This window comes from Sorex fumeus, unplaced genomic scaffold (genome assembly GCF_029834395.1).
Source record: "Sorex fumeus unplaced genomic scaffold, SorFum_2.1 ptg000044l, whole genome shotgun sequence".
NCBI lineage: Eukaryota > Metazoa > Chordata > Mammalia > Eulipotyphla > Soricidae > Sorex > Sorex fumeus.
This window is the reverse complement of record NW_026606101.1, coordinates 50,947,668-50,962,475: the sequence shown is the minus strand read 5'-3', so window position 1 is coordinate 50,962,475 and position 14,808 is coordinate 50,947,668. Positions and strand designations below refer to the sequence as shown.

The 14,808-nt window shown below is 43.8% G+C and overlaps 1 protein-coding gene across 2 annotated transcripts in view; it reads right to left on the bottom strand.

Moving 5' to 3' along the window:
* VPS8 (VPS8 subunit of CORVET complex) overlaps window positions 1-14,808 on the bottom strand; it is a 257,750-nt gene that overhangs the window by 68,485 nt on the left and 174,457 nt on the right. For both annotated transcript variants that reach the window (XM_056121586.1, XM_056121585.1), the window contains exons 37-39: window positions 9,632-9,721; window positions 6,836-6,878; window positions 2,534-2,637 (exon numbers count right to left, since the gene is read on the bottom strand). In XM_056121586.1, coding sequence (XP_055977561.1) covers window positions 2,534-2,637; window positions 6,836-6,878; window positions 9,632-9,721 — 237 coding nt within the window. The remainder of the gene's footprint in view (window positions 1-2,533; window positions 2,638-6,835; window positions 6,879-9,631; window positions 9,722-14,808) is intronic.

Genomic DNA, 14,808 nt, shown 5'->3' with positions numbered 1-14,808 from the left:
GTATTTATGAAAATATAACCATGTCCTTTGACATAATGAAAAGCTAAAGTTAAAAACTTAGTGATGGCAAAATCATGGTAAAAGGAAAGGTGAAAACCCATTTTATAGATGATTAAATAACTCTAGGAATTATGGACACAGCCAAAAAATGTGTTATTAACCATAACAAGGCAAAATAGCTTAACAAGTTAAAATGAAGAGGATGGGAGAAGAGAGGCTGGTGCAGGTATGAGATGATGCAAATTTCCTACTGGCTTGGAACCACAGATACTAGAAAACCCAAAATGTAACTATAAAATGTAACTACCAAAATGTAACTGCATTATGCAGATGTACTGTTTTTTGTGAGACTTATAAGAAGAACTACTTACTTAAAATTTGGAAATTCTTCAGTTTTACATAGATTTCCTAAATGAGATTAAATGGCATATTTTTCTTTCTTTGCTTTTTAATTTTTTTAAAAAAATGTTTGCGTAGAGTCTTGTGTGTATGAAGCTTCACCCACTGAGCTTTATACATTGAGCTTTATATGTAGAATCTTGTATGTATATGATTCAACCACTGAGATACATCCCTGGTTTCTCCCAAAATGTTTTTTTTTTTCCCAGTATTTTGTTGTTGTTGTTTTGGGTCACAGGCAGTGGTACTCAAAGGTGGACTTCTGGCTTAGTGCTCAATGGTTGCATCCAGTAGTGTTGGGGTCAATGCCATGAGGTCCCAGACAAGGACACACCTCGAGCTCCTGTATGCAGAGTATGTGCTCAGTTCACTCTACTATTCCACCCTGACTGTTCACTTTTAAAACCTTGTAATATTGGATCCGTTTTTTCTAAAAGTCATGTCAACCCAGGCAGATGAAAAATGTCTAGAGTGAAGGTCATAAAATTATAAGGATGATTTTCTGGGTGACAGGAAGAATATGGGATGATTTTTATTTAAACTTTCTGTAACTTTCTGGATTGCAGAATTTTAAAAATGAGAAGCATGAAGCATTCTACACACAAGATTTCTTTCCTAAACGAGGGAAAAAGTCAGACCTATTACGTAAATGTATTTGTTACACACAATTTTTGTTCTAAAGGGTGTTGAAAATTTTTGGTGACGAAAGGTCCTGACAGGGGCCAGGAAGATCCAACAGGGGCTCAAGCCAGCCCAGGTTCAATCCTTGGCACCACCCAGCCTGACAGCATTGGCTGGGAGGCCCCCAAGCATCACTCCTTTGCCTGGTAGGGCCTTCCTTGGACTCAGCGTTCTACTGACCAGCCAGGCAATGCCCCAGTCCCTGTGAGCATCATCTGGGAGACAGAAAGAGAGAAGCATCAAAACCCCGGGCCTTGAGAGACAGGACAGTGGGTAGGGCATTTGCCTTGCACACAGCCAACCTTGGTTTGATCCTGGCACTACATATGATCACCTAGCCCCCAACTGGGAGTGATCCCTAAAACCAAGGCCAAGAAGAGGCCCTGAGCACCACCGGGTGTGGCCCCCAAGCGAAAACAAAAACTTGTTTTCAAAACCCCAAATGTCATGATACAGGCCCATGTGTTGTATGTCCCCTAGGATGCAGGAGAAGGAGGAAGAACAGAGGTAGAGATCTCACACAGGGTGCTGTTCTGTGAGAGCACCCATTCAGAGTGCTGTCCACACAATATCTGGTTTTGGGCGGAGAGACACAACAGCTCTGCTCATGGGTTACTCCAAAATGTGTCTGAAAAATCTACCCTGCTGCCAACTTTGGAACTGGAAGGTGGCAGGAGGTGGCCAGGCGGGACAAGCCCCCTGACAGGCCAGGCACCGACTCAGGGCCCAGGTAGGGACCACAGGGCAACCTCGTGTCTTCTGGCTACTGTTTACAGGGCAACCTCGGGTCTTCTGGTCACACCTCGCTCTGTTTCTGTGCTACTGGAGGGACATCGCCCCCACACCAGGCCTTAACGTTGTGCCCCCTGGGGTTGCTCTCGCAGGGCTTCCCACCTCGGCTGCTCAGCCCGCCAGTGTGGGGAGCATCAAGACATACTGAGGCCTGGCTCCCAGCCCCGGAGATGCGACTTCATTTGGTCTGGGATTTGTCACCGCTTCCCCGTGACACTAATGTGCAGCTAAAGCTGGCCACCATCTGAGCCTGGCCTTCCTGGACTCTACCCAGCCCTGGCGGGACCCTCGGATGGGGGACCCCTCCGGTCCTCTCAGCTCACTCCAGAGGGCAGAACGGAGCTGATACAGGATGGCACGCTCACAGCATTGTGGCACAAAGCACACAGAGCAAACCTTGGTCCAAGGGAAGGAGGCCGTTCAGCACTCACACACCTACGAGCTGCCGCACAGCCAGGCCTGGGGATACGGAGTTGTTGGTGAGAACAAAGAGGACAGGCGAGCCGCAGAATACCTCCAGGAGACACACTCCTGGGAGCACTAAACAGTGATTAAAATGCAGGGGAATTACACTCCATCGGCGGAGAGGGCAGCAAGAGGGAAGAGAACCAGTTCCTGGTTTCAGGCCAGAGCAGACCTGGGAAGGGAGGCGTCCTCCTACCTCTCGTTGCTGCTGGTTCAAATTATGGGAATTTCTCTGGCAAAGGCCAATTGTCTCCACCATGGTCTCTTCGACGTCCTTCAATGAAGGGTCCACTTTGGTATCTAAATTCAGGAAAAATGGTTAACATCATGTAAGGATACAGTGCCTGAAACCGCAGAGCTCCTGGGAACGGCTTTCCTTTGCCTACCTTTAGCTTTCTAATAAATATATACACAATATAAGTGTGTGTAATGTGCATCTATAAGAGGATTTGATATTCGGGCTTTAGCAAGCTAAAATGTGGGTAGCTCTGTGCAACTGGAGTTTGTCATAGAAACGTCTGCCGCTGACGGGACAGATGAAGCCTGCCACACTCTGCATCCCAGCTTAACCGACAGAAAACCCCAATCCTCTGTGTGCGTCAGATCAGCTCGTGGAGACACCATCCCCACCTTACTCTACCGTTTCTTCCTCTGCCTGTTTCATAAATGTAGGGATTCTTCCGAGACAGTATCACTGCCCCCAGGTCCCTGTTCCATTTTGCTAGAATTTCAGCAATGCCTATAGTTTCAATGCTCTTGTTATTGTCACTCCTCTGAACATACACCTCCAGCCTTAATTCCTTTTACCATCTGCAGGTGAAGTTTTCAGCAGACTCTAGAATTGAGGCCAATCCTCTTTCTCCACAGAGTTGTTCTAATAAGCACCAGAACCTTGAGCAAAACTAATTTCATTTTTGTCACTTCAGATCTGTTCCTTCAACACTCACTAAATGAAACAATCTGTAAGTCAATCCTGTGATGACAATCTCGTGGTGGGGTAGTTGTTGGATGCTCAAAAGCCTATCACAGCTGTATTATAAACAACCGCGATGCTTAGATGGGAAAAATTATTTTTAAAAGAAATCTATCAAACTTGGGGCTGGAGCAATAGTACAATGGGTAGGGCGTCTGACTTGCACGCAGTCGACCTGGGTTTGATCCCCAGCATCCCATATGGTCCCCCAAGCATCGCCAAGAGTGATTCCTGAGTGCAGAGCCAGGTGTAACCTCTGTGCATCGTCAGGTGAGACCCAAAAATCCAAAAAATAAGTAAATAAAAAGAAATCTATCAAACTTGAGATTTGTATCTAGGAAAGGACTTTGGCTATGATTATTATACGTGGCAAATAAATCAGGAGTCTCTTTAAGAAAATCAACCCAGTGACTTATCATCACCATCACCATCACCATCTCTGAAGGGTCCCACTCTTCCATCTGCATGCCCTGAGAGCCCGTGCCCTCTGCCAGCTCTGCCTCCCCGATGTCCACTACTGTCACCCTGGAGTCACGCCTCAGCAAGTTTGTCTTTCTTAAAAATTTTTTTTTCAATTTTATATGGACTTTATATCATTGATTTTCTTTAATTACGTTTAACTATTCCAGGCTAGGTCACATGTTTAAGTTTATGGTTTCAATACCCAGTCACCACAGCTGACCACCACCAAAGTGCCCAGGCCCTCCGCCGATATCTCTGAGTCACTCCCAGTTCACCTCTTATGTTTTCCAACTCATTTCCTCCCCTTGCTTGGTGATCTCAATGACGCAATCCAGGGTCCAGGGTTTGCTATCATTTAATACTGTCTACTCCCTAGTTTGGTCTCTCTCTGTACCACTGATGAGGGACAGCAACTGGCATTTGTCCTTCTCCCTCTCACTTCGCCTAACACAGTGCCCTCCAGTTCCATGTGCAGTAAACTACCAGATTCCATCTTTTCTTGTGGCTGCATAATATTTCTATGTAGATAGATAGACAGACAGATCTCTATCTATCTATCTATCTATCTATCTATCTATCTATCTATCTATCTATCTCACAGCTTCAGACTTCCCAATGCCATCTGCCCCATGCATTCCACTTTAAAGAGAGACTGCACAGTTCAGAAAGCCTGAGTCCAAACACCCACAGGAACCACCAATGACTCCTAGCTCTAGAAAATTCGTGGGCCTGAAAAGCACTTGGCACTGAGCACCAAACCCACACTGCTGAGTCGAGTACCTCTGGTCGTGCCTCACCCCCACCCAAAGCCTCTGAGCACTGCTGGGGAGCACCACCCAAGAATACAAGTATATCCAACCCCACATAGAAAGCATCCTGCTCATCTTCTCCCTCCTGTGCTCTCCCATCAGCAGACTGTTCATCACCCTCGAGGTGATCAGCCAGACACTGTTGTGTTCAGGTTCTCTGAGGTCTTTTCCTACCTTCTGACTATCAGATTTCTGCTCATCATTCTGCTTCCCTCCAAGGTCACGGCTTGCCACAAAAAGTCTCCAACTCAATGGCAAAATGTTTCAGTGACAAATGTACTTTGACTATCCTTTAGCAAGGGTGCTATTAGAACACCGATTCTACTAGAATTAAAATTTTTTATTATGTGTCTTCTTCATGAGACAGTGGTTCTTTGGATAAGGATTGCTTTAGCCAGCTGTGGATGATCCACATGAACTAGCATAAGTGTCTAGCCATTACTTTTTAAAATAATTAAAAAATTTTTTAAATTTTTTGCTTTTTTGGTCACACCCAGGAATGCACAGGGGCTACTCCTGGCTCATGCACTCAAGAATTACTTCTGGCAGTGCTCAGGGAGGCCATTTGGGATGCTGGGAATCGAACTCAGGTCAGCCACATGCAAGGTAAACACGCTTGTCTTATGCTGTGCTATCCACTGTGCTATCACTCCAGACCCAGTGTTTGGTCATTACTAAATCATTCATAATTTTTTTGGGGGGTGGGCCCAGCTGACAGTGCTCAGGAGTGACTCCCACAGTGCTTAGGGGACCATGTGGGGTTGGGGATTGAACCCAGGTTTCCTGCATGCAAAGCATATGCTCAGTCCTTTGAGTGCTCTCTCTCTTTCTCTCTCTCTCTCTCTCTCTCTCTGGTCTCAATTCTTCAAAATTTTCGCTCATACTCAAGAAGTTGAACCTAAAGCTAAGTGGTAGATAAGGGAATATTACTAAGAAATTTATCTTCATTGGCATCCAAAGAACTGGAACTCCTTGTTTCTCAAGACCTACCAACTGCAAATCATTACAGTGATTTTTGGGGAGGTAAATTCCTTATGTTTTTCTCTTAATTTTTCACATAATATTCTCAAAAATTACTTTTAGAGCACTAAAGAGAAATGGGGGCAGGAGACATCTTATTATGACATCTTATTATCTCATTCCTACTTTGGACAAACTGGCAGGTTACCGAATGTAGCCTGCCCACATGGCAGAGTCTGGCAAACTGCCCGTGGCGTACCCAATATGCCAAATACCAGTAACAATGATGGGTCTCATTCTCCTAAAGAGCCTTGAATATAATCTCAGGGCTAGGATGAAGGAGACGTTACTGGGGCCTGCTCGAGGCAATCGACGAATAACAGGATTCTTTGTGATTGATTGTGAAAGAGAAATGAAAAAATATAAATGCAACAAAAATATCAGTCAAGTTGAATGAATACACGCACTATTAGTGCAAAAAAAATTTTTGGCTGTACTAAATGTGGAAAAGCCTATCAAGTGTTTCCTGGGGTTCCAAGATATTTAGTATAATGCCAAATGATCAAGATACAGTATAGACCTTACCAACTACGATCTACCCATCAAGAAACACAGATAAATGTAGTAATTCACAGTGGAGACATTGGTAGAGGGACGGAGATAGGGGGATTTATGTTGGAACATTATATGCCTGAAACAACTTGATTCTCGACAACTTTGCAAATCACAGTGTCTTAAAAAACTCTAAGAAAAAAATTTTTATATATTTAAATTTTATATAAAAATTTTATACCAAAGAATATGATGGGAATAAAATATCTCCCATAAAGCCATTCACAACTGCAAACCAGTTTTTACTGCTTTGTGCTCAAAGTTCATAAATTTGTTCCAGAAACACTGGCTCTACAGAAACTCTGATCTGCTTTGTTCAGCAAGTAGAGCAATTTGTAGGATATTGCTTGTGCAACTTATTGATATCTACCAAACATCAGCTAAAAATAGAACCCTAAAAATAATCAGTATCAGAAGAGTCCCGCTGAGCTGCGGCCCCGGCCGTCCTGCCTGAAACACAGTGACGGCCAGCATCCGGGTCCCACCCGTTTGCAGGGTTTCTTAGAGCAGCCCTGACAATTAGCTCCGACTGTGACCCAGGTGACGGTGAACACGCAGCAGGTATGCAGAATGTCACTGTCTTTACCTAATGCAGCTTATTAGCAACTCCTTTAGTAACGTGTGGCCCACAGGACCAAAAGACTCTTGAGGCAGCATTTAAAAAAAAAAAAACCCAACTTACTTTCCTCTTGGTGTGTTATCTCCTGAAGTTTGCTTTGCAGTTTCTAGAAGAAAGAAGAATCACAGGGTAAAGAAACACAGTTTTCTAAATACACTGAATATATGAACTAAGACATTTTGAAGGAAAAACTCCAACAAACAATAACCAGTAAGACTGGCCCCTTACTGCTGCTCAGCAGAGAAATCTTGTGAACACAAAGCCGAGTGAACAGGGCAGGGAAAGGGTGAGCAGGACAGGGAAAGGGTCCCTTCCACTGATCATCTCCATTTCATCCTACTCTGCATGTAGTCATCGTTGACCCTTCCTTTTTTTCCCTTTTTTCATTCTCTCCCTTCTTCCTTCCTCCCTCTTTCTTCTTCCCTTCCTCCCTCTCTTTCCCTCCCTCCCTCCCTCCCTCCCTCCCTCCCTCCCTCCCTCCCTCCCTCCCTCCCTCTCCCAGTGCTCAGGAGCTATTTGGAAAACACGAATCGGACCTGGGGCCCCGCAGGCACCACATACACACTAGCCCTTTGCGTCATCTCCCTGGCACTTGCCAGATGTGCAGCTGACCCCAGTCTGAGCACCACCAGGAGTAACTCCTGAGCACAAAGCCAGGAAAAGCCCTTGAGCAGGTGTGAGACTAACCCTCCCCACGGCCACACCTCCATCCCCTGCCCTGCCTTGCTCTGCAAAAATTGAAAGTAGGAACTTTATCTGGACTTAATGGCAGCATTATTCACAACATTCACAACAATTATTCACAAAAGGGAAGAAACCCAAGGGTTCATCAACAAATGAATGGATACATCATATGTAGTCTCTGTATAGAATGGTGTATGATTCACCTGAAAAAAAGGGATTTAAATCTGTTGAGCATGACTTGGAGAGGTGATGCCACGAGTGATAAGCCAGACACAAAAGGACAATTATTGTCTGAGGAGCCGGAGAGGAATCAAGTGAGTGCACTGAGTCGGTAGTAGAATAGAGGCTGCTCAGGACGAGGGAGCAGCTGTCTCTGGGGCCTGAAGCCTTAGGCTGCCCAGCCGCTGAGTCACAGAGACCCCACCACACCGTGACTGCACTCAGTGGCACTGGAATGGCAACTATTAGGTTATGCATGTTCTAGAACAACTAAGGTTTTTTTTTTTTTTTTAAATTTAGAAAAGTTGAAGGAACAGCAACTGTTGGTGAGAAACTGAGCTACTAAATCTCTTGTGCATTATTGATGGGGTTGCAAAATGGCAAGGCTGCTTCCCGGAGGTCCCGTTATGTCTCGTGAAAATACACCTGAACGTGTCTGTGACCCCATAAGTCCACCTCTTGCTACTGCTTCCAGGGCACTGGAAACATTCGTGAACAAGAGTGAGCGTGGCCGCTGTAGCTTCACACTAGAAACGGTTCCAGGTGCTAGTATGCAGAAGAATGGGTAAACTCTGGCATGTCTGTACAGTTAACTATTCGTCAGCAATAAAAGGAACAAGACACTGGGGCTGGAGTGATAGCACAGTGAGTAAGGCGTTTGCCTTGCATGCGGCAGACCCGGGTCCCCCGGGCATCGCCAGGGGTAATTCCTGAGTGCATGAGCCAGGAGTAACCCCTGTGTATTGCCAGGTGTGTCTGACCCAAAAAGCAAATAAATAAATAAATTAAAAAAAAAGGAACAAGACACTGATACATGCAGAAAGAGATAACTCTCAAAAACATTATGAAACATTTATAAAGCATTATAAAGTATAAGATATTAGCGTTAGGGTCAGAAAATTCATTTTTATTTCTTTTTTGGGGGGCACACTCAGTGATACTCAAGGTTACTCCTGATTCTACACTCTAGAATCACTCCTGGTGCTGGGATGCTGGGGATCGAACCCGGGTCAGCTGTGTGCAAGGTGAGCACAGTCAGCGGCTGCCCTACCCTACCGACTGTACTATCTTTCCAGCCCCCCACCAATTAATTTTTTAACTTATTTTTAAAATCTGAAAAGACAAAAACAGAAAAATATCACACCACCGAAAGAAGATTTAAACAAGACCCTGCTGGGTGAGTTCATTACTATAAATGCAAAACTGATGGTGAAAAAAAAAAACCACAAAATGAAAGAGTCTTGATCCCTGGGGGAATGGGAGTGAGAATTCGGGGATGAAGGTAATGGCCATGTCTTGCTAGGATCTAGGAAAATTCACAATTATGCCTTTGTCAAAACTCAATAAGTGGACCGAAGTGACAGAACAGTGACCAGGGCGCTCACTATGTATGCGGCCAACCTGGGTTCAATCCCTGGCACCACAGATGGTCCCCGGAGTCCTGTCAGGAGTGACTCAAGTGCAGACTCAGTGAGTGCCACCAGGTGTGGCCCCAAACAAAACAAACAACAAAAACAAACAACCAAACTCATCAAATGATTTAAGTACAATTTGGAACTTTTCTTGCATATAAGAAAATACCCCAAACAGGGGTCGGAGAGAACTATTGGACATTGGGTTTGGCGCTGGCCTCTTTGCAGCCAACCCTGGTTCAACTGCCAGCACCACATATGGTTCCTGAGCCTGCCAGCAGTAAGCCCTGAGCACAGTCAGTTGCTGCCCCCATCCCAGAAAAAAACTTTTTTTTAATTAAAAAAAAAAAAGAAAAACCTGAAACCACACACCACGAATACTGAATTCCATTTCAATAAAATATACTATAAAAGATGAACTATCATCTATAACTTGAGACCTTAGATGGACTGATGAAAACGTATACAATGCTTTCTACCACTTATATCTCAGAAAATGATGAACTGATGAAAAGACAGAGAGAGAACACCAGTAAAATGTTACCTTTAGCATTATTAAGAAGGCACCATGAACATCTCCTTTCTTTTCTAACAGATAGGCAGTGACTTCATGTAGTTCGTGCTTCTGAGTAATCTAACAAAGAAGAAAAGACAAAGGCTTTTTGTCCACAAATCTTGTGAAGATGCTTACACCAAGGGTCAGAAAAACAAGACAATATTAAGTGCCTGCATTAGTAATGGGCTTCTTTACAAGTTTAATATGTAAATGCTTCACTTTCTAATATACCATTTGACAGCTCTAATGACACTAAGCTCATCTTCTTCTCTTTTCCACTTATTTATTATGAACTTAGCATGCAGAGCTGGGGAGATATAGAGCACAAGCTTTGCAAGTGGGGCGCCTGGCATCCATCACTGCCCGGAGCTACGCCTGAGTGCCCCCGAAGAAGTCCACAGCACCACTGGGTGCGAACCCCAAACCAAGGAACACTGCAATGGATCCAAATGAGAAAACCTGGCAAGAAAATGTAACACACTTAAGTATTAATAATATAAACCACAAACTAGTAGGAGTAATTATGAAATATATTCAACCTGTGACAACTTAACAAAAATCAATAAGCTGAGTTTCAGTATTCAGTATCAAGTCAGAAGGATAAAAGAGGGAAAAAGTATTGAAATACCATAGACAAAGAAACAATAAAGAGATTTTTAACAAATTCTCAAACTGGCTTTGGGGTGCTGAAGAGATAGTGCAGTGGGTAGCACTCTTGCCTTGCTGGAGGTCTGCCCAGGTTCGATTCCAGCCAGAAGTGATCCCTGAGCGCAGAGCCAGGAGTAAGTCCTGGATATAGCTGCATGTGTCCCCACCTCCCATCTTTCTTTGAAAAGACTAATAAAGAAGAAGAATATGTAGGAGTAAGAAAAAAGAGAAGTGCAAATTACTAAAATTACTGAATAACAGGTTTAACAGATTGATGGAGAAAAACATGCAATCATCTCAGCAAATGCAGAAAAGGTATTTTAAAACGCAGCACCCAATCTTGACACAAACAGAAATACCGAAACTGGGAAGAGAACTTCCCTCATTGGACAAAAATGATCAAAATCCTTTAATTAGCATTATATTTAATATAACATGCTAAGATACAGTTCCCTTTGAAATCAGGAACAAAGCAAGAATGCATTGTTTCTAATCATAACATCCTGAAGCTCCCAAAGAATAGGAAAAAATGTTTTTGATGGGAAAGCCGAAACCAAAGCCCAAACTGCCGTATCTATTAGAAAACACTCCTGCCATCTCAGCGGCCGCCTCCACATTTCGGGCCTTCTCCTGCCTCTCCGACCTTCCAGGGAGGGCCTGTGTTTTCAGCTGATAACTCCCGCTGAAGTGGAAGCAGATTCTCCTCCTTCCCAGTGGGTCCTGACAGCTGCATCTCTGCAGGTGTGCTTCCAAATCTCCCGAGCAGTCCTACCCATCACATCTCACTGCTTGCACTTGGTGAAGACTGGCAAGGGAAAGGGAAGATGAACTCCCAGCTGCCTCCCTCAGGGCCTCCCAGGGAGGCGAACTACAAAGATACACCCTCAGAGCAGCCGGAGCCCAGCAGACACAATGCAGAAGACGCGCAGAAGCTCACCGAGCTCTGAGCGGAAATGGAAACATGGAAGGCTCTGCCTTACCAACCAGCTCTGAACACCCTCAGAGGACTATTGTAATGACACCATGTTGAGATGTTTAACGAGTGCAAAGGAACAGTGGTACAGGTAGTCAGCAAAGCACACAAAAGTACAAGAGTTGAAATGAAATGCTGTGAGCAGAAGTAACACGCATGGAGACGGGGGCAGGTGATCGAGTAAACACTTAGTAGAAGGCCTATTAGAACAGGAACAGACAGGCAGAACAACAGCTGCTGAGGGAAAGTTCCGAGATGCAGGAAACCTCTAGAAAATAGAAGATGGGGAAAAGTCTGAAAAGAATGTCATGGGCCAGAGAGAGAGAGAGAGAGAGAGAGAGAGAGAGAGAATTAAGTGAGGAGAGCACTGGCCTTGCACACACAACCTGGGTTTTATCCTCAGCACCCAGATAGGCCCCCCAGCCCCTGCCAGGAGTGACCCCTGAGCTCAGAGCCAGGAATAAGCCCTGCCCCAGTGTGGCCCAGAAACCAAAAAGAAAAGAGAATAGAAAGAAAACCAAAGAAAGGCATAGCACATTTGAGAATTATGGGGTGAGTTCAAGAGTAACGATGTAAGACTCATGGGTGTCGAATAGCTGAGATAAGTACCAAGAGGTTTATTCCATGGTTTGGGGGCCAGCCACACATGCTAGGGGGGGAAAGGCAGCTCAGACAGAGAAGGGAGCACCAAATAAAGGGTGTTGGGAGGATCCTCCCAGGATGGGAGATGCATGCTGAAGGCAGACTATAGACCGAACATGACTGCCACTCAATGCCTCTTTTGCGAACCACAGCACCCAAAAGGAGAGAGAGAACAAAAGGGAATGCCCTGCCACAGAGGCAGGGTAGGATGGGGGGAATGGGGGGTGGGAGCGATACTGGGATCTGTGGTGGTGCAGAACGGGCACTGGTGGAGGGATGGGTACTCGATCATTGTATAACTGAAACCCAAGTACAAAAACTTGTAAGTCCACAACTGTACCTCATGGTGTTTCACTAACAAAAATTAAAAAAAAAAAAAGAGACTCCTGGGTATCTCTGAAGAATGGAAGGCTAATTTGACAAAGACCCACGACTTAAAGAAATCAGAAATAACTCCCCCTAACAAAAAAATAATTGGTAAGAATTCCCCAGAGTTGAGGAATGCAGGCACTGAGATACAAGAGGCCCAAAGAATCCTGGTGAAAATAGACTTGAACAGAAAAATCTCCAAGACACAGTATAATCAGAATGACAAAGCCAGACATAGAATATTGAAGGCAGCAAGTCCGAAAAAGAAAACTGCAAACAAAGGAAAGCCCAAAAGATCCACAACCCATCTATCCATATGAGACCCCATGAGCCAGATGAGAATGGTGAAATACAGGTTTTTTAAAAAGCTCAATATAAATGAACACCCCACCAAGAATACTCTATCCAGCTAGATTATCATTCATGTTTGAAGGAGTGATACAGCACTTCATGGGGAGGCAACAGCTTGGGGGAATTCACATCCTTGAAACCAGTTTTGCAAGAAATGGCAAAGGAATTTCTATGAAAGACAAGACAAACTTCTCAGCACTTTGTCACTGCATATGACACTCACTCATGGTGCCTGTGCTTAATCTACTAGACTAAAAAAGGTCTGTTCGCTTCTAGTTTGCTAAAGAATTTTACACTTTTTCAATAAAGCTTTACCTTTCTCAATAACAAATATAAATTAACTTGAATGTTCTATGCTAGATGATTTTTAAAAAATGCCTAGAGATTCTTACTACAGTATTTTACTTACTAATGCAGACACTCAAGTATTATTTATAATATTTTCTAAGATAAAACCAATATTCCCTTTTTAGGATAAAACACTTTTATATGCTAATAGGTCAATTTAGATTTTCCTCTTAAAGTTTTCTTAATTCTCCTCACTCTTATTAAATTGTGGATTGGGAGGATTTGTCTATTTCATGGAAAATTTTATATGGATTGCACAGAATTATTCATATTATTCATATTTTAAACTTATACGCCTATGAAAAGAAAAGATAAGCTCTTGAAAAAATATTCATGAACTTATTGATTTACAATTTTGTGGAATTTTTGGAGTTTATCTTTATTTATCCTTATGGAGTGTAGGTGTCACTACCTTCACAATTAAAATACAAACACAGAGTTTGTATTTCTATGTGGGATACAAAGAAAACACAGCAAGGGAACAACAGATGGCCAAAGTCATTGGAGCTGGTGTTCCGTCTATATTGAGCTGACATAGGTGGGGGCCCATGGGACAGAGGTGAGCACTTGGCTGATGGGTGAGGTGTTGGAATGATGGAGGCCCAAAAAGTATGATTAACAGTGCTGTCAAGTCCGGTACTTCAATAAAAATGGCAAAAAAAAGAAAAGACACTTATCATCAAAAAAATTTTAGAAATGATTTGAATGGGAAAAGAATTCTTCCTGAAACCAGGGATATGGCTGAGCAGCTGGGTATGGGCTGGGCAGTTGGATGGTCACGTTCTGTCCCTGGCACTGCACATCTCCCCACCAGCCCACGCACAGCGTGGGGGTAGCCCTCAGCCCCAGGAACATCCTAAAAGGAATTCATCTGGTTGCTGGATACAGGACATATAAAACTTAGGAACACGGGTTTTAACTTAGGAGTAACTCACAACAAAAGGTAAAGCATTTCCAAAATCTCCTTTTGTAATAATACCAAATGAAACAGTAATGAGGGAACAGGAGTCAGGGACCATGGGTTTACTGGTGATGTGGCAGTGTGGGATAGTGATGTATCCAGAGCAAAGACTACGATGTTAAAAACACCTCCTCAACAATACTGAAAAACTACGACCACTAAACTTTGAAATGTGCCTGTCAAGGTGGCGGGCAGGGGTTGTGGGGTGGCAGCACATTGAAACTCTGATGGAGGGAAGTTGACACTGATGGTGGGATTTATGTCAGGCTACTGTATGCCTAAGACTCAACTATGAGTAACTTTAGAAATCACAATTCTTTAAGTATCAAAAAAATTATTTGTGCAAGATCCTTATATGAAATTTTATACAAGACCCTTATATGAAAGTCAAAAAACTTGGAAGAAATGAAAAGGAAAGCCGTGACACCTCAGCAAGAGCACGGAAGATTGGCCAGTTACTCAACAGTGCTGGGGACGCCTCATCCATGGGAACCCATGCTCTACTGACGTCTGCATCTGGGGCCTCATAACAGCATTTAAAAGACAACCGTGCCCGTGAATATGAGCACTCAATCCCCTGATACATCAGCCTTCCCTGAATTGATCGACAAATTCAATGCATTTCAGTAGCCTCCACACCCAACCTGACTCAGAATTAATGGCCCACACCACAGCTCCTGAAGCATGTGGCCACTTATGAGACTGTAGGATAACATTGGTTTGTCCTTTCTGCATTGCCACATGGAGCGTAGGTTTGTTGGGTTACTCCCATCACAGTGCTCCCATTCCTCTGTTTATTTATGACCTCTTTCTTTGTGCTCTGTTAACTTATAAAAGTAAAAAGTAAAGTAAAGGCCCTCCCGTTGATCATTG